The following is a 19672-nucleotide window of genomic DNA, read 5'->3' as shown; positions in this document are numbered from 1 at the left end:
TGACAAGCATTTATCAGAAAGCAGCAAAACATTTTGACAATAACCTGATAATTAAACACATTGTACAGATCAGCTATTCAACAGTAGCCAGGTAACTGAAAGGTATGCACAGACTTGCACTGATAACTGCATGTGATGCATGCTCCTGCCAGTCAGCACTGCAGGTGACAGGAAACCTTGACCTAAGTCCAGGATAAAGTGAGCTGAACTTTGCTAGAGAGGAATCAAATTACAGGATCTCTGTCCTGCCAAGACACATTCAGGTACATTCTGTACATTCAGTGTACACCTCCAGAACACCTCTGCAGAAAATACTGCAAAGGGCACAGTCTTTTACACCGTTCCAGGACAGCAACATCCTCCTAAAGCTGTTCCACACCAAACTGCCTTACCCTAACCAAGCACTCCTGCCCACTTGAGGAAATGTTAATCACAGCAGGTTGAATCATCTTGGATGGCTCTCCTAGACAAACCCGAATCTGGATTTAGTTCAGCAAGCAACACAATGATTCAGCTTGGCACTTTTAGTGTATGCACACATATTTGTGTAACTACCATAGGATACACTTCCATAATCATTTAGGAACTTTAACCTCTGCTGTGCAAATGGAACAAAAGTCAAACCAAACTGTGGAATACCACAGCAATAAACATCCTTTTTTTGCCTGCACTGAAGCACTACTTATCTGCTACCCACAGTAGCCGGCATTTGTGTTGCAGTGTGGTTCTTTATCCTTACTTACCCTCTTACTTGCCTGTGACTAAACCTAGTACAGAACACGAAAACTCTCAGGGTGGACACAAAACCAGCCCACCATTCTGGCACTGTTTAAATCTGCGGATTAGTTCTGTGCTCAAGCTACTTGAGTGCCTGTAGCACAGGAGATAATATATTTGTCTTATCTTTGTTCAGTGAAAGAAGCATCTTTAACTACAGAGAACAAGCAGCATGCTCTCCTCATACATTCACATCTGCCTCACTTAGATTTGTTCGTAAGCCACTAACATCTTTCCATTGCACTAGTTCCATGAAGCTCATTTGAAGAAACAAGAAAACAGAACTGGAGCAGTCACTTTAGAAAGTGTTTATTCAAAAGCTTCATAGCACCATCTTGGTTTTTAAAACATCCAAATAAAATGCAGCAATTAAAACATTGGGTTTTTTCTGTTGAGCATGACACTAACTCCACCTGGGAACATACTTATGGTTGTTCTTGCTAATGTAACTGGAAAATAGCGCTCCTGTGCACACAGACACGGCATTGGGCCTTGACATGGGTTATCCAGTCCTAACGCAATAATGGAAGAATGAAAACAAGTGAAACAGGAAACCCCAAGGAAACTGATTCCACACACACCTGATTTCTGCTGGAAAATAGTATTTTCAAAAAGGTAATTTTAGCAGTTTTAATTCTTTTGTCCTCTTTGAAACTTCAGCAAATGCAGAAGTGTAAATATATAGAATCTTTTGGGCATTCTTTTACGGTACCAGTCAAACCGCGGATGGCTGATTCATAAGGATCTCAATGTCTTTGTTCTAACAATCAGCTGGTCATTCTAAAGGGCCTTTTATGGCCATCTTTTCGAGGGAAAACACTGGTCAAAGTAATTCTACTAAGTTACTATGGTGACTTTTACTCAAAATTCCAGGTGAAATCGAAGTGCCATTGACAGCACTTGGAATACTTTTCCATGATGGGGTTTTGCCTTTCCCCTTTTTAGCTTTTGGAGGAGCCTGTCTGAGAGCTTCATTCAGGCGAGTCAGTAAAGCGCTATTTCCCAATGATCCTTAACTTACATTTCAAGAGTATGGACCATGCTGAGGGCTTGGTCACATTATCATTTGGCTATGGCTTCCAACCACTGGAATTCTCTATTGCATCTAATTCTGGTTGACCATTAAGAGGCAAATATTCACTTGGCTAAAGCCCCCATAGGGTCCCACGCTGGCAAAACAATTGGTTCCTGCTCCATCACTGCCAGGATGTCTTCTGGTACATGCTTCTTGTCCACCACCACTTCATACACGTACTCAGAAAACCAGTCATCAGTCATGATCAGGTAACCTGGAGATGAAAACAGCTCATTACAAGAGAACCACCACCACTACAGTGAGCAGATAAAGTTTCACTTGTGTATGATGTGTTAAACAGGGCTAGTCAGATACAGTATCTCTCAAGACAAAGAAATTAACCTTTGGGCTGACCAAATGTACTTCATGGGCACTGAAAGACCAGGCAAGAAGCCTGCTAGGAAAAAGAAGACCCAGAATATTCATTATTTAAGCTCCCTCTGCTAAAACAGGCACTGAGAATATTCAAGTGAATTACAATGCCTTAAAAAAGGCATTTAAGGCAGTTAAGTCCCTGGCTTTAGATGTTTTCAGGGTTTGGTTAAGAAAAGGGAAATTTTCTGGGTGAATATCCAACCATCTGTGGCTTAAGGAAACTTTGCTGGTTTAGTTCTTGCAGTGAGAGGAGGCCATCTGCTCTCCTCAAACATAAACCATCTAAATCACACTTTAGCTGAACTAAATCTTCATTTTTCCTCCTTAATATAGTTCTTACAGAGAATTTCAGTGAACAGCCTTTGAACTGGGGGGGAAAACAGTCACTTTGAGAGTTATCAGAGGCTTTAACAGAAAGCTGCCATTGGGAAGAAACTGTTCAAGGTGAACTGAAAATAAAGAGAGGCTGGGAAAAATCAAGCATTTAGAAGACAGATGAGCAGGCTTTATGTAATAAAGATCCTCATGTCCTTATACAGTATCATCCCACAATCAAATGAAACAAGAAAATGTCTAAAGAATATGGACAATAAGTGCATCTATCTACAGCATCTTGTTTCTAAAGCAAGAGATCAGATAATTCCCATAAATTAAAAACCCTATCAATTGTAATCCGAGCTAGAAGCCATTTTGGAAACACTGCCAAAGGGAGCTGCCCTGATTATTCTCTCTTCAGGATATGAGTTCTTGGGACACACAAAAACCTCTCACTCCCAAGAGCCAACAAGTAATTGCACCCTGAGAGGATAATGAACTCTGCTGCTGACATCCTGTATCTCAGGGCTTGACAGGGCCGATTAGGATCACAGTGTCTGAACAAGGAGGAAGCGTCAAGCAGAACTTCAGAACATGCAAATAAGCAAGGACACTGTTTGAGAAGGCCTGTGCCAGTGGCACAATGAAACCCATTATCAATTTCTTCATTAAAAGCAGATACATACTTTGCACGCAGCAGTATATATACACCTAAGATCCTACCTAAGGCAACCCTGAGCCCTGCACTGCAGCCAGGTGATGGGCAAAAGTGAAAAAGAAACAGGAAAGTTTCCTGCACTTCTAGACAGGGTACACAATGGAGTTTCACCTCAGGAAGCTGATCTATTGCTTCTGCTCAAACCAGTTCTACGTTAAGGCCAGAATATGGAAAAGAACTTGGAACAACATCCCCTTGTAACACAACACAGCACCTGACCACAAAGAGTACTCCTCTGCGTACCAGCCTGGTCCACACTTCTCTAACTTAGAAGGGGAAAAGCATTTTACACTGCCCAGCTGCTGGCCAGGGAGAGGTCAGCTGAGGATCAATGGCCTGCAAATTATTCCATAACCTAGGATGTGGGCACCTGAAAATAAAGCCCTGGAAAATTCCCAAAGGACTACTACAAGCCACTTGGTGCTTGTGCTGCGATTCCTCTGTTGGAGGAGCAACTAAGTGTCCTTCTGTCATAGCATACTTATGGGATGATATACACACACATACACAAATACAGACATTAAATGTCTCCAGTAAATCTGTTGGGTATGTATGCAGCAGCCAGTACAAGAGATCAGAAAAGGCAAAAGGGAGCTGACTTCTAGCTGGAGTTGTACCACAAGAAGGTCTTTTTCATGCCAAAACAAGCAGATGGACTCCGATCAGCTGGATGTGATAAGGTGACTTAGGCTTCCTCTTGTGCTTGGTTTCAAAAAGAGATACCCGATGGGATAAGCCGGGTTCAAACCTAGGTAATAATGTCCTGTGTCAGGACAAAAGAGCACACAGGATAATTGCATGGCTGACAGAGTGCCAGTGAAACACAGAAAGGAAACATTTGACTGGGAAGAGACTTTTTTACCTCAAAAAACAAGCAGTGTTTGTCAGCAGCTGTGCTCGTTCCTTGAGGAAAACCAGACAGGATTCCAAGAAACACTTTTTCACCAGATCAGAGTGTAGTTACTAGCTATTTATGAAAGGCAACCAATGCTTGCCTATCCCCAGGGCTTCCCTGTCTCTGGGACAAGCACTACCACAAGAACTCAGTTCTGTGCACTCAGTGCAGTGTGAGCGTGTAACCAACTTCATCCCACAATACCCAAACCAGGGATCACAGGCTTTCCGGTCCTGCACCATGCAAGTCTGGGGAAGCTGGTGGTATCTGGCACCTCGGGCTGTACTGGGAGCAAAGCAACAGGAACCCCATGTGAAAACACAGGTCCATTTCCTACCAGCACCAAGTCATTTGTTTGCTTGGTTTTTAATGACTCAAAGCCTGGTCTCTGGTGGTTTGTTGTGGGCTTTGCCCTTTGTCATCCTGTCCAAGAAATAATGGAGTTGGGGCTTACTCGTATCCCCCACACCCAACTGGGCCTCAGCTGGGATGTGCCAAGTTCAACATCATTCTTGGCCCCTTTACTGATGTGAATTCTGGTTCTCTGCACTGGACTTGCCCAAACACAGCTGCCCAATTCCTTAACAAGGCAGATAAGATTAAAAAACCACTGCTAGAGAGATTCCATGGCATAGGAAGAGAGCTAGGACAGACCACAAATCCTCACCCTCCTGCACCAGCTAGTGCTAGACACTGAAGAGTCAAAAAGCAAGAGAAAGGGGAGGAAATTCTGCCAAGTTACCTCTGCTAACATCCACGTATGAGCTCTGAAGGACAGTGCAACTGCCTTTAGCTCAACAGGGGTTTGCTTGGTCATGCCCAAGAAAGTTATTCAGGGAATCACCTCCCGGACAAAAATAACTCTGAAATAGAGTCCAGCTTCCTAATTCTGATGGGATTTTCTCTCAAGGCACTTTTCCAGGCAACTCCCCAACCAAAGCAAAACATACACAGTGAGCAAGACTTCCCAGGGACCACAGTCTCTACCGGCGCAGAACAGACAAGTGACAGTGACTAACCCAGAGTGCACACAGATGCCATGCACATAAGATGTGCATACAAGGTCCTATTAGATCTCAAAGGAACCACCAGCTCCTCTTAAGAACGAGTTCTTTTAGAGCCATTTAAAAAGTGAACCTGTGTTTGGAAAAGAGAATGTCTAAGGAGGATAAACTGTTCATGCAAACCCAGCAGCAAGCTGAGCTTACAAAGCTGGCAAACAAGTTCAAAGTGATCTTCAAGACGACTAGGAAACTGGGTTAGCTTAGTGTTATTTCTAACTTGAAGCCTGAAGCACTGCACTATTCATTCCCTGTTGCTGTAGCTTTTCTTTTTTGCTTTTGGATTGTATGTTTGAAGTGAAGAAAGCCAAAAATCACAAACATGGCTCTCCACACAGTCACAGCCTCTGCAGCTCCATCACAGCATTCCCTGGTGCTCCAGTCCAGTAACACCAGCACAAAACTGCTGCTGTTCAGTCACAGCTCCACAGGTACAACTCCTGCAAGCAGTGCCACGCTTCAGTCCACTGCACTGCTTGGGAATATTAGCCAGTATCCCAAAATTGAACCGATTTTTCTCCAGGTCTAGTAAAGAACAACTCAACCTTGGCCAAGGAGCATGTATTGCCAGCACAGCCAAAGCTCTGACACGCACCTGTGAACTCCAGAACATTTGGAGTACAAGCTTAAGTCCACAGAGTGGTTGTAAAGCAAGCTGAGTAAGACACTTCCTTCCTGGAAGCATTCCACTAACACTAGTAGCATCAAGCATCACAAACTGAGTATCTGGAGTGTCTCAAAACAAAGTGTTTGATAATAACAGCACAACTAACCAGCCATTTTTATGTTTTATAGTCTCTATTATACATAAAGGTCCTTAATTAGCTTTGGAGACATGAAAAGTTTTGATGTTACTTCTTACTGTTTGGCTCCTTTACTTAATCCACCATTCCAAAGTACTGTATTTTACTACAGTCACACTGATGAGCCTTGAAGGCTGAACATCAACACCGCTTCGTTGTTTGCTCAAGACTGAAGACTGTTATTGGAATACTTTGCTGTGAACGTACACAGCTAACTCAGAACAGACACTACTGCAGCACCAAGGGGCCAGAACATCAATTAAGACACTGTTAGAAGAATACCCTACACTGCAGCTAGCTGTTTGTAAGATACCAAAAGCTTATGAGCAAGACCACATCCTAAACCAGATGTTTCCTAAAATAGCCTGTTCCCAGAAGAAAACCCAGACACCCTGAGAAATTTCAGCCATACCAAATCTTGTGAGCACAACATTTGGGATTAATGTGCAGCAGAAAAATGTGGTCAGCAATGACTGTTGTGGACACACACTGGAGTCTGTCACAGCATGCTCATCAGTGAGCCTGTGCCAGGCCTGACTCCACATCCGGCCTGCCTCATATAGGGGATGACTAAAATCATGGAGTTTCCCTCCACTCCACTTTACCAAATGCTCTGCCAAGGCCTGACCACACTTATAATGAAGTATTTAAACTCTGATACGAACATTAAGGTCTACCCGTATCTTCCCATACATGAAAAGTTTGGTTACTTTGGTTACATTGTCAAACACTGTAAAGATAACACATACCCTATATCATTAAACTACCTACACTCAGAGTTCCAGTTCTAGCCCCCAGCACAGGAGCCTCTGTTAACTGCATCCTCTTGCCTTTGGGACCAAATGCTCTACCTGTCAAGAAGTGTCAGGATCGATCACTTATGGCCACCTCCCACAGCCACAATCACCTCTACAGCTGAGCTTGCAGCCACAGTGTCAGCTTTATCCAGTGACCCTTCCTGCTTCTCCAATGTTTACATTCAATTTACTTAGCTGTAAATCACATCTAAGTGAGGAATGTTTGTCTTCCAGGAATACAGTGCCATAGCTCAGTGATCTGCATGCATGTGCAGGCTTGTTTCATGCATGTCCTGGTGAAGGGCACACAGCACATCCCCTTTCCCCCGCCCACCTCCCTATTTCCAAACACTAAGCTCAGCTCTCCTTTCCCCATCACTGTAGATTACCTTTATTACCACGGTCTTCACCCCAGGAGTTTTCCACTCTCCATTTTTCAAATGCATCTTCTTGCCCATCCTGTGACAAAACAAGGTGATGGCTATTCAGTAGTGAAGGACCACACGAGTTTGTAGCAGCCAGCCCTTCCTAGTCTAAATCCAGCACCAGCAATCCACAGAGCTCCACTCCTAAAAGGCATCAGCAGCTTTCAAACAACGGTCAGAACAGTTGGAGAAATGTAATCTCCTAAAATACTTGTCTACCTGCTTACAAGAGGAAGTGTGGTTGAGAAGAGACCCTGCAAGAAGTATTTATTTTCACCAGATGATTTAAATTTAACCATATTTGAGCTTGGACTTAACTGACAGAATTTAAGCAGCCTTCCCTAGGACCTGTCATGGGGTCTTCTGAAACACAGAACACAACTTGCTTGAAGTAGGAATCAGAGGAAAGGAGCAAGGACAATGAAGCAGCTCTATGAATTTATAGCAGTAAGAGCAAATACAAATACTTCAGGATCTGGCTGAAGGACACCGCTCCAAGTCTGCTGCTCTGAAAGAAAAGATGAGGCTTCTAATGAGCATGGAGTGCATGAGTTCGTGTTCAGGAGTGCGCAGTATTCCAGCCTGCATTAGGTACACTCATTTGCTCCTAAAGTAGTTTTCCAATACAAAAAATTAACCTGCAAAGCACCCCATAAAACCTATAGGGATGCTGGGGAGGGACTCTTCATTAGGGACTGTAGTGACAGGACAAGGGGTAACGGGTTCAAACTTAAACAGGGGAAGTTTAGATTGGATATAAGGAGGAAATTCTTTCCTGTTAGGGTGGTGAGGCACTGGAATGGGTTGCCCAGGGAGGCTGTGAATGCTGCATCCCTGGCAGTGTTCAAGGTCAGGTTGGACGAAGCCTTGGGTGAGATGGTTTAGTGTGAGGTGTCCCTGCCCATGGCAGGGGGTTGGAACTGGATGATCTTAAGGTCCTTTCCAACCCTCACTATTCTATGATTCTATGATTTTTATTACTCAGTGGAATATTGCTGTATTGCTTCTATTCTCACTTTAAAAAATAGAGGACACTCGAGAGTTACCAGACTAGGGATAAGTCAGCTCTTGCTGCCATCAGATACACTGGGATAAGCACGTTTATGTACATTAAGTTGAACCAAAAGGTGCATTTAATCCACCTCAATTTTATGTTGTAAAATTGTAATAGGATTTTTTAAATCCTCAAGGCTTTTTTATAAAGTAGGTAAACCCAAGGTATTACATTTTATAACTCAGTTTATCAAAGTTCCTTTAGATTAAGTTAAGGTTTAATATAAGACAACATGCTCAAATAAAAAGTAGAAACAACTTAGCCCATTTTGAATGTGGAAAAGCCTCTAAATGCCAAGCTTGTTTTAGGATTATTTCTTTTAAACTATCTTTGGGTTTAGAGCTACCATCCTTACTGATCTTATACACATCTTTGTCTTGAAAATCAGAGATCAGGTCACATTTTAGGCAACGATGCATTTAGGCATGTAAAAGAATGAATTTAAAAACACAGACCATAGACTATAGCTGCAATGAAATGCAGCCACAAACCGGCTACAATAAGTACAAACAGACAGGCTTCAGTCACAAGCAGGTAGTAGGTATTAAATACTAGAAAGGTAAATGTCTAGCTGAAAAACAGTGGCTTTAGAGACGTGTTCATGCAACACATTTCTACAAGGACTGGAAGTGTTAAGAGCTCAGAATGCAGAACAGGAGAAATAATGCACCAAGTTGTAAAAAGTAACTCAAAAGTTCTGACTCAGCATTCCCATCTCGAGTCCTCCAACTCCAGAGCTCAAACTAACTTTCAGTTCTGTGCAAGCTGCTGTTTCTCAAGCCAAGGTCATGCTGGACAGGAAGAGATCACTTCAAAGAAACTTTAATAATGACAGCTTCTGGAAATACATGGAAAACAACACTGCAGATAACCCCAAGTGGTAAGCTTTCACATGGTTCTTTTTACTCCACATGTGCTTTGTTATACTGCCAGGAGCTGATTTAGTTGTGGATTCATCTCAGCCTACTGTCTTGCCACAGAGCTATTTTGGACACCATCTTCCTTCCCTAATTACGAGTAGGTCAGGGAGGTCACATGCCAGAGCTGCAGGAGGTTTAGACCATTGCAATGTGCCTCCTACTGGCATTTTAGCAGTAAGAGCTTCACGCTGTAAGACAACTAACCCATGCAGTGGGACATGGCAGGAAGCATTGGATGTGATACCTGATTGCTTGCTCAGCAAGACACATCAGGAATCTGTATTTAAAAATCAGTTAACGTAGGTTTTCTGTTCTGTTAAAAATAGCAGCTTACTTCCTTTCCCCTTTCTTCAGTAAATGTTTGTGGGCAGAAGGAAAGAAATCCTGGACTTGTCACAGATTTTCCCCTCCTTGTTAAATATTTATAGCTCTGAACACTCAAACACCACAGGGAGAACAGACAACCCAGGGTGCTGTGGCACACATGAACACTGTGAACGAGCCCAGAACACAAACAAGCTGCCAGAACAGGCAGATACATCCATGCAAGCATCAGAACTTGAGGAGGAATACTCACCTTCTCAGTGACAGCTGTCAGCACCATGGCATGGGTCATCATGGATTCTCCAAAGATTAACCGTTCTGCTTTGTTCAAGTTCTTGACAGAGACACCAAACACCAGCTCATGATTATATCTATTGGGAAGGCACATAAGCAATATGAAAAGGGATGCAGGGAGAAATTTTCACTAGGAGTAAACCAGGGAAGCAGTAAACTAAATGAGGAGCCAGTGCACAGGCATAAAAGTTCAACTCTTTTTAGTATCAGAATAAATGTAAAAGCTGATCTCTTGAGGAGTTTCTCTCACCAAGTACTAAACAATTCAAATCAGTAAGCATGTTTAACAACCACTTGTGCATCTTTAAAGGACTCAGAGTTTAGCTAACAAGTGAAAAAACATTATGTTGCTGCTGAATTACTTAAATATACTCTTGGGGGGTTATATAATTCAAAGTATGTACAAATTAAGTTTCTGAAGCAGCTTAAAGACTGTTTATGTCCTAGCCAAGTATCCCAAATGCTACCCCGTTTCAATTGTCTACTTACATATTCAAGTCATTGATTCCCAGCTTGCTATAGAAGTGCTTTGCAACATCACAGCCAAACCACACAGCCTACAAATAGAAAGCAGAGTCACATCTGGGCCATATCCCAGGCAGTTTTACATTACAAGGGCTGCCCTGTGCCATCCACAAAGAGAAACCAAACCAACCTCGCCATCCTTAATGGATGCTGCAGCTAGTTTTTTCAGGACATCCACAGGCTGGTTGTTGTAGAGCGTTTTCCTCCCTCCTGCCATGTTGCCCAGGTACTCCACTGTGTACAGCCTGTTGTATGGATTCTGCGGCCGAGGATCATTCACTAGACAAATCTGCCAAAACCCAAGATGTCACAAATCAGGGTGCAACTGAACTGAAACCTTTGAGGAGTGAATCCAGGTGGATTTCAGAGGATTACTTTGGTCCCAGCTGCCTGTCCCATCAGCAAACAAATCACTTGGCTGAAATACCAGAGTTTTTAAGGTTTTGTTTGCTTTTGTTTTATTAGTTCACCTCCTAACTGGCACAGCAGCGTTGCATGTTATTCCTGCTCTCTAATAGCTGTCTCATGGCAGTTTATGACTGATTAGATTATTACGTATCTCACCGTTACAAAATCAGGATGGAAGTGCAATATGGGATCACAGCTAATTGTAGGGTAGAGCACAAACAGGAGAATGGGAAGAATAAACATCTTTGACTTGTGGGCGTAATACCTATAACATATGGGTTACAGGGTGGACAGGCCACTTGCAACAGTGGAAATACGTGGCTTGGCAGCAAAGAAAGGTCTTGGGAAGCTTGGAAAACCTTTTAGCATCCCCACCTTGTCCTCCATGTTGAAGTAAGGCTTCACATGCTCATTGTAGAACTGCACCGGTGTCATGGGGCCATATTTGTGGTAGTTCTTCTCCTTATCCCGGAACTCCCAGCAGAAAGTCTCCGGAGGGTTGCCTAGGCAAGTGCTCACTATTCTGAATACCTGCCCAGAGAAGCAAACAGCTGTGAACTTGCTGGACCATGCAGCAGTGCCTCTCCTACCACAGCAATGCCACTGAGGAGTGGATTTCTCCATGTGAAAACCAACTGGAGAAATGGGATCTTAACACCCCCTCTGAAGATGAGTGAACACACACACATGAATTACTTGCATTCAGCTCTGGAATTCTACGTGTTTCAATAGTCCAAAAGGAAAACTGAAAGGCCACAGGAAAAATGCAGAATCTCTCTCCATTTTCACACTCCATGTTATCACCAGGCAAAACAGAAGCCCAAGGTTGAACACAAATTCCAGGTTTCCTAGGAACGCAGTGGCCAGAGCAAAGGCCAATACACTGCCCAGGCTCATGTCAATGTTTCATAAGTAATTCTGAAGCTCCTCCAACAAGATGCTTTCCCAGTGCAAGAGAAACTTCATCAAACTGATTGTAGAAAGGCTGAAGCATTCAGCATCATATACTCTACCAGGTGCTCTGCCCCATGCAAACGCAAAGACAAACCAATCTTTCTGCCATGCGTCCAACAAAGCATTCTATGCCAGTGTTTCCCCTGTATTAATCTCTCTTTTTCATGTAATGTTCATTTAGATTTCAAACATGGACTTTTGCTTCTTTTCAACAGTAATCTTCCCATCCCTTTTAATATGTTTGTCAATGTCTGTTTAGGGTTGAGCTGGCAGGCTATTTAATTTCACCCAAGATCCCTGCCTGCTGACTGTGACATCCCTCACAGATGGCAGCTTTCTGTTGCTTCTTAGCACAAAAAGTTGACCAGATTTCAAGTCATCAGCATCCCTATAAATCAGAACATGAAGCTGCACTTAACCACTACTGTACTTCTTCACAGGGCTTATCACAAAATGTGCTAACTTGTAGGCAGGGTAACCAGATGACTGTCTCTTAAGGATATTTAGCAGGACCCGCCACAGGTACCCTGGGGACAAAACAATTCAATCATATTAAAACAGGTTTGAATCTGTTTTACTTCAGCTGACACTGGTCTGCTTCAGCGCTGTCCATGTCCTGAGTCCTCTCCTTGCAAGAAACCAACAGGTTATTTAAAACAAGAGAAAGGGGGAGTCAAATCCCAGCTGCACCTTCTGCACTAGGATCCAGTCACTGCTTTGTGGCAGCTTTCTGAGGCTGTCAGTCTTCACACCTTCCTCTCACTGACTTTTCACAGGGGAGGAGACAGAATACCTTTCCCAGAGCTGACATTCCCTTTCTGGAGCTAGTTGAGCTGTTTTATAGGGAACCTCAGGCTCCCTAAGAACTAGCTTTGTGCTGATGGCAAAAGGAGCACAGTTCTCATGCTAAATAACACCATTTGGCTGTGCACAAAATATAAGTAAAGGTGTTCTTGCTCCAAGCAGTTTAAGAAAACAAGCCAAAAGATTAATTATGGGTTGAATCAAGGGTGTGGGCTTCGTGTTTTCACTGGAGGAACTCGCACATCTATCTCTCAATAAATATGTTAAAGAGCAAATGTAAATCCCTAAACTACTATAAATATTTAACTTTGCACAGACTGCACAAAAAGTAGCATTTGCTGTGGATACACCCACATTACCTCAAATAACCACAAGTGGTTAGGGACGAGGTTATGAAAACAAAATAAGCAAGAAAAAATATGCCTGAAAGGAGAGCAACACACAAGCAGGCTCCAGCCAGAGGAAGGGAAGTGATGGAGACAGAAGTCTCAGGGGCAGTGGAGCCCGGGAATGGCCTCCCTCAGTCTTTTTGCCACCACACCCAGCAGAGCCCATCTCAGGATCTCACAAGCTTCCTCTATCAATCAATAAATAAGCAGACATTTAAACTAAAAGGTGACTTATATCACTCCAGTGACAAGTAGAACCAAGATAAGGCAAAGCTACAGTGGCTTGTGCTAAAATCCCAAATGAACGGGGAGGGGAAAAGGAGGGTACTCATGATAAGGAAGAGTCTACAAAGGAAAACAGCGAAGGAAGAAAAAGTCAATCACATGCAGTGTACTGATTTCAGCTTCTGACCTGCTGTGCACTGGCTTGATAAGAAGAATGTTTATATAGTTCTGGAGTGAATATTTAATCTTGTGTGCCAATGACTGCCCCATTTTAGCCAGAGCACTGCCTCCCTGCAGGAGCAAGCCAAGATTTGCTATGCAAATAAAACTGCACAGAACAAACCCAAGCTCTGTTTTGCCACATACAAAAATAGATGCAATACCACCTGTATACATATAAACACATGAAACAAGAGTGATCACAAACCTCTCAAACCAAGTGTTTTTAAAGTATACAAGAGAGGTGCGATTGCATATTTCAACTACAAAGTGGATTTACTTTCAGTCAACAAAAGTTGCAACCCACTTGCAGGAGAAAACACTGTGTTAACATCAGCAAACTAAACACAGCCTTTCTACAGAACAAACTGCAATCACTTAATAAGCCTTTAACGCCAGGTCCAGGATCCCTCATTGGAGGGCAAGATGCTCTAAACAAGTGAAGAGCCATTGTGCAGTGAACTGCCTGTCACTGCCCTGAAAATTAACATCTCTAGGAAGCTTTTGATGTCTGCTGTAAAATCCTCCAAGGGCTTCTGGACACACATTGGATGTAAATCATGTTAATTCACTTGTGAACTAAGTACTGGTTGGCAACAGACTCGGGTAGGCTCAAACCACTGAGTTCATCTGAAGTCACATCATAAAAGTTTTTGTTGCAATAATAGAACCCTGCCTAACACTGATGTTTACTGGGGTGCAGAAAGCCTAACATACATAACCAAACCATTTGATTTCTTGAGCCCTCTAATGACAGATGTTGAAACCACTTTGCACTGAACAAGTGAAATAGATCCTTCCTTTTAAAACGCACATGGTCAACCTAAAACAGCCTGAGCTTTTAACATTACTTTTGGCTATTTAAGAATCAAGTATGAGGACTGATGCATGTCACTCATTCAGTGTGACCAGATGGAGGGCAGCCATTACCCATACTGTGTACTACAGACTTGCCAATTGATTTGATTTTGAGTTAACTCACAGAGCCAGGAACAGATGCTGCAATTCCTTCTTTTGCTGCCCTTCAGTATCAGGCCACAGCTGGATTTCAGCCTTGCGTTCAGCTCAGAGAAAACTCCCTTTTGTTGTTCTCTTCTGCTCTCTTGTGGGGGATTTATGCAACAACACTTGTGCAGTAAGATTCTACATTCAAAGCCAGCAGAAAGCTATTTTCAACCTCTTTCCTACTACTTATAAAAGCTTGATAGCCCACTATTTTGCTCTCTAAAGATAAAAATAATGCTCTCCCACGAGAAAGGGCAGATGTGTCTAAAATGTCATAGTTTGGGGTTCTACAAATTCAAGGTGTTTGTTTGAAAGTATTAGAAAAACTCAGAACGAGATACACAAGCCCCTGCAAAAACCCACAATGAATACCTCCAAGCACTCTGCCATACAAAACACTGCTACTTAGGTGAACAAAAGGCAACTGGTTTGTATGAGCCATTAGCTGTAGAACAAGAGTAAGAAATCTCATCCATCCTAGCCTTGCTTTCAACAAGATTCATGTCATACACGTGTATTTACCTCTTCTATCATCGTGTCCATCGCAGCACAAAGTTCTCCTCTCATTGTTCCACTTTCCACCATATTTCTTAGCCGCAAACAATACTCTCTCATCTGTTTAAAGAGAGTCATTTTATTATAAGGATAAGAAAGGGTCACCTATTATGGTTTTGGGACTTGCTATCTGGTTGTTTCAAGCACTGTTTTACTCTCCAAGTTTTCAAAACCAGAAGAAAAACCCTTGCAGAAGCTTTGTTAGATACTGATTCTTTTCAAAAGATATCCGAACGATTTAGAAGTAAGATATCACAAAAAAATAACCTGAAATGAACAAATAGTTGCAACTCAATTACTATTTTCCAACCATTAATTTGAAGCTTGCAGCCATTAGCTCTTCTTAAGGCTGGATTTCTCAGCTCCATAACTGATGCTGCAACATCCACTCAGACTGTCTTTATACTGTAAAATTTATGTTGCAATTCTAATGCATAATTGATCTCTTGGTTGATAAAAGGAGTGGAGCATTTCCCCACTGCCTGCAGGACTGCAGCAAGAGCAGCACACACTTCCCATTACTGTCACAATCCATAAAGCCAGGAACAGTGAGCAGGGCTCCCTAAAGACCAGCTGGCTTGCCATGTTCAAGACTAGAATAACATTAACACCATTCATTATGTGTCAGCTTTTCAGCACATATTTTACTTTTTTTATGTGGATTTCTGCAGGCACTTTTCCCTGAGCATGTAGCAAATGAACTGCAGAAAAATTAACCACAGCTCACTGGAAAAAAGCTTTAATTGCCTTTTTAGCTAGGTACCTACTCTAGCATCTTCCCAGATTGATTGAATCTGCAGTTCAAGGAGTGAGCTCATATCTTCCTTCAGACAAAGCTGCTCTTTCTGTACTGAATGCTGATTTTTAAGATTCAGTGTTTTGAAAATACTTTTAATTTTTTCCATCAAGTTTGTCAGTAAAAAAGTCAGATGCCAAGTGCTAGTTTTGCATTAACAGACTTAATCAGCCACACAGCAGGAATTAACTTCTTAGAAATTCCAAGGATTAGGAACAATTGCTACTAAACCCATGCAAGGTACTTTCACGTTACTGAAGCACCACAGTGGACATCTTCTACAAACACTTTCCTGCTCCATGCTCCAAGATTAACAAATTGCTGAGACTTTAGGCTGGTTTTTTGAATAAAAGCAAGTGAAATCGTTGACATGCACTTAATACAATAAAGAGAAATGAAGGTGGCTAGAGCACCTGAAACAGGCTCAACCTTAATTACATCAGTTTTACCTTATGATTCAAGATCTCATTCATCCTTCTAGTAGCCTCTGTAGTATGAGACTCCGGGAAGTTTTTCTTGGGGACAACACCATACTTTTCTAAAGGAAAGTAATAATACTACAGATTAACCATCATCTAATTCCTATCTACATAATATTATCTTCTAATAATTATCTACACAGTAGATGTTAATGCTTCTGCCTATACCCATGTAAAAGCTACATATACTTGGGTTTTGTGCAGAGATTACAAGGGAAAGTCTCTTATTTAAAGGTTATGAGTATTCAAAGTTTACATCTTAATTTGTGACTGAATGTTGACCTCTGGTCTGTATTCCACAGGGTCCCCAGAAGTGGAATCCCTGAACTGTTCAGTATCATGTAATTTATAACTTTTAGGTGTTGAATTAAGTTGTGCTCTTTAAGAAGCTCTTCTCACCACAAAAAGAAATTAATTGGAAATTAAGCCCCTGAATTACCTTTGAGAATTGGGTCTCTTACGAATTATTCCATGTATTTTATTTAAGGTTAAGTGACTGACTTCCCAGACTCTTTTCTTCCTCAACATTTATAAGACACCAGCAGCTGCTCAACTCCTTCCCATACTATGGCACCAGTCAAATACTGCACTGGCTAATAAGGCTCTGGGTGTAACAGCAGCATCCAAAACCTCCTCTGCCCTGATTAAATATTTGTAACAACTGGATGGGGAAAAAAAAGTAACCTCCAGGCTTCAAAGAAACAAATTCCTTTTGTGATTCTAAACTTACATTATTGGCTTGTTGATTTACAAAGTGTCACATTGTTTCATAACACAAAAGCAAACCCTAGTGTAATTTAGACACAGAGAAGTATCTCCTTAATCTGTGTATGAAAGATCTCACTTCAGCTGGATCTTTGTAAGACCAGCACTGCCACATTCCACATCATTTCCCTCACTGATCTTTACACCGCCTATCTTCAGACTTCAGCCCTAAGTAGTTTTGCTTCTGCCTTGTAGACACACCCTAGTCTAGCAATGGGTTTTTTCCTTACCGTATGCCCTAAGAATTGAATATATGGGTATAAATAACCAATGTTGAGTTGATGACTGAAGTAAAGGAGATTGAGCCTTTTTACTGAACACAAAGTTCAGGATATCTCATTACTTCTGTTGATCTTCTGAGCTTCTGTTGTCCACAGCAATACGCAAGAGTTAAGACCCCACACAAGGGATTAAAAAAGGTAGTGGTTACGGCATCACGCTCCTTAGCAAACCCCCAAGTCTCAAACTGAATTATTTCTTCTCTTTCACTCTCACTTCTCAAACCAGCCTGCCATTTCAAGAAGGGACCAATGCTCTTACCAATAATATTAACCAACATATCCCACTGTCCACCATCATTCGTGGGATTGGTGAGCAGGAACTGCACCAGTCTGCCTCCCACAGGCTCATTCTGCTGAGCTGTTTCCACAAAGGCATTCAAAAAGTAGTAACAACGTTCCACCTGAAATGGATGGGGAAAAATACTTTTAAGTCTGGCACATTATGCATTCATTCCTGAGTATTCAGTTCTTCAGAAGTCCTACCTAGATCATCCACCTTATTTTCCATCTAACATTCCAGGGCTTATAGTATAAGCTTCTTTCTGTTAAGGAGTTAGCACAGACCTTGAGCGTAGGGAAACAGAAAATGCAAAACATCGGGTTTTCTGTGAAGCATGGCCCAAACTAGTCCTAGAATTTCTCTATTTCCTTTAGGGGAAACAAGCAGACACAGCTCAGAGCAGGGCACAGGTGCCCAGGGAAGCTGTGGCTGCCCCATCCCTGGCAGTGTTCAAGGCCAGGTTGGACACAGGGGCTTGGAGCAAGCTGCTCTAGTGGAAGGTGTCCCTGCCCACGGCAGGGTTTGGAACAGGGTGAGCTTTAAGGTTCTTTCCAATCCAAACCATTCTAGGATTCTATGATTAACATCTGGATAGCTTTCTTCTCAGGCTGGAAATCCCACTTTGCTTGACTACTGCTTAAAATACTGATTTAAGTAACTTCTGACAGTTCTTCTCATGATTTCCACCTGTAATGTTAAAATAGTCCAGCCTAAAAGAAATCCTGTCCCAGTACCCACACCCAATCACACAAGCTGTCCTAGCATAACCTGCAGCCTGTGCTACCATACCTTATCCCAGAAAAAGAGATAGGATTGGCTGAACTCAAACTCTTCAATGTTGTATTTCTTCATGAAAGGAAGGCGCATTGCATTGAGACACGAGAAAATCCAACATCTCCCTGAGAGATCAAAGGAACAAGGATTAAACTGGAATGTCTGCACTCCAGAGCTCTGTAACGTTCTTGCTTTAAACACAAGATTCATGACACAGCTTTGCCGCAAGGCTTTGGCCAGGATGACAAAATACCAAACAGCTTGTAAGAAGTTCAGAGCCCTTTTACTGCAAGCGCAGTAAAAATCAACTGATTTTATCCTGCACTATGCAGAAGGGAACAGAGGCAAGTACTGTCTGGAGACTGTTACTAACCCAAGAGGATGCTGCAGGCATACAGCTTTGCCTCAGAGCCAATGAAGTGATGTCAGAGGAAGCCACCGCTCTCCCCCCGACCACCACAGCCGCTAAGAGAGAGCACCCCGCTCCCCGAGGACAACAAACCTCGTCCCGGAGCCCCTTACCGGAGTTCTTCTGGTTGGTGACGGGCTTGCCCTCGGCGGGCACGGCGTGCTGGAAGACCTGCACCGTGTCCTGCACCACCTGCCGCTGCAGGCACACCTCCAGCGGGTCGCTGCAGGTCGCCACGTTCTGGGCCAGCAGGAACTGCGGCTCGGCCCGCAGCCGCCGGGTGAAGGCGGCGGCCTTCTCCGTGCTGAGCCCTGCGGGACGAGGAGGAACAACCGTCACCACCGGTAACACACACACACATCCCCAAGCCACCCCATCGCTCAGGTAACGGGGTACACCCCCCCCCCGCTGCCATGGCAACAGGACCCCCTCACGGGTAGCACCCCCCCCGCCCTCACCGCGAGCGTTCATGGCACAGGCGGCGCGAGCTCCCGCACGCAAACGGCCGCTCCCCGTCCGGGCCCACCGCCGGTGGCGCGCGCCGAAGCGGAAGCGGTTCTTATAGCGCCGGCACCGGAAGCCGGAAGAGGGGGGCCCGCACGGCACCGGCCGCGGGTGGGAGGGGGCAGCTCGGCGCGGGGGCGGACGGCGCGCAGCAAGGGACAAGCTTGGGGCGGTTGCGCGCGTCGCGGCGGTGGGGGCTCCGCACGCCCCTCGCTCCGCCCTCGGCGCTAGAACCTTCCTGAGGCGGCGGGGGGGGTGAGGTGGTCCTGCGGCTCCACAGGGACCCCGGTGTGGGAGGCTCACCCAGCCCGCTGCCCCCTCACACCCCGCGTCCCCGGTCTCAGCCCCTGATGTGGGCTGAACGCGGCCGGCCGAGGGGAGGCCCGGCGCCTGGAGCGCTGGTGTTGCACGGTGCTTGTGAACGTTAGGCAAGGACGCGCGCCAGGTCACGCTTCCTGTTGAGTAAC

The 19672-nt window shown here is 43.8% G+C and overlaps 1 protein-coding gene across 1 annotated transcript; it reads right to left on the bottom strand.

The window, feature by feature from the left end:
* Window positions 1-1070: 1070 nt before the first annotated feature.
* On the bottom strand, window positions 1071-19303 carry BLMH (bleomycin hydrolase). Its single transcript, XM_062622405.1, has 12 exons — window positions 19160-19303; window positions 18815-19012; window positions 18308-18417; window positions 17498-17639; window positions 16163-16251; window positions 14885-14977; window positions 11142-11297; window positions 10489-10647; window positions 10323-10390; window positions 9793-9910; window positions 7206-7275; window positions 1071-2066 (listed from the first exon to the last, which is right to left on the bottom strand). The coding sequence occupies exons 1-12, from the start codon at window positions 19170-19172 to the stop codon at window positions 1915-1917; spliced, it is 1368 nt and encodes a 455-aa protein (XP_062478389.1). The 5' UTR covers window positions 19173-19303; the 3' UTR covers window positions 1071-1914.
* Window positions 19304-19672: the final 369 nt, after the last annotated feature.

This window comes from Pezoporus occidentalis, unplaced genomic scaffold (genome assembly GCF_034315485.1).
Source record: "Pezoporus occidentalis ecotype Australia unplaced genomic scaffold, CSIRO_AGI_Poc_V1 ctg241, whole genome shotgun sequence".
Taxonomy (NCBI): domain Eukaryota; kingdom Metazoa; phylum Chordata; class Aves; order Psittaciformes; family Psittacidae; genus Pezoporus; species Pezoporus occidentalis.
The sequence above is the reverse complement of the archived record's forward strand: the minus strand, read 5'-3'. Positions and strand labels throughout refer to the sequence as shown.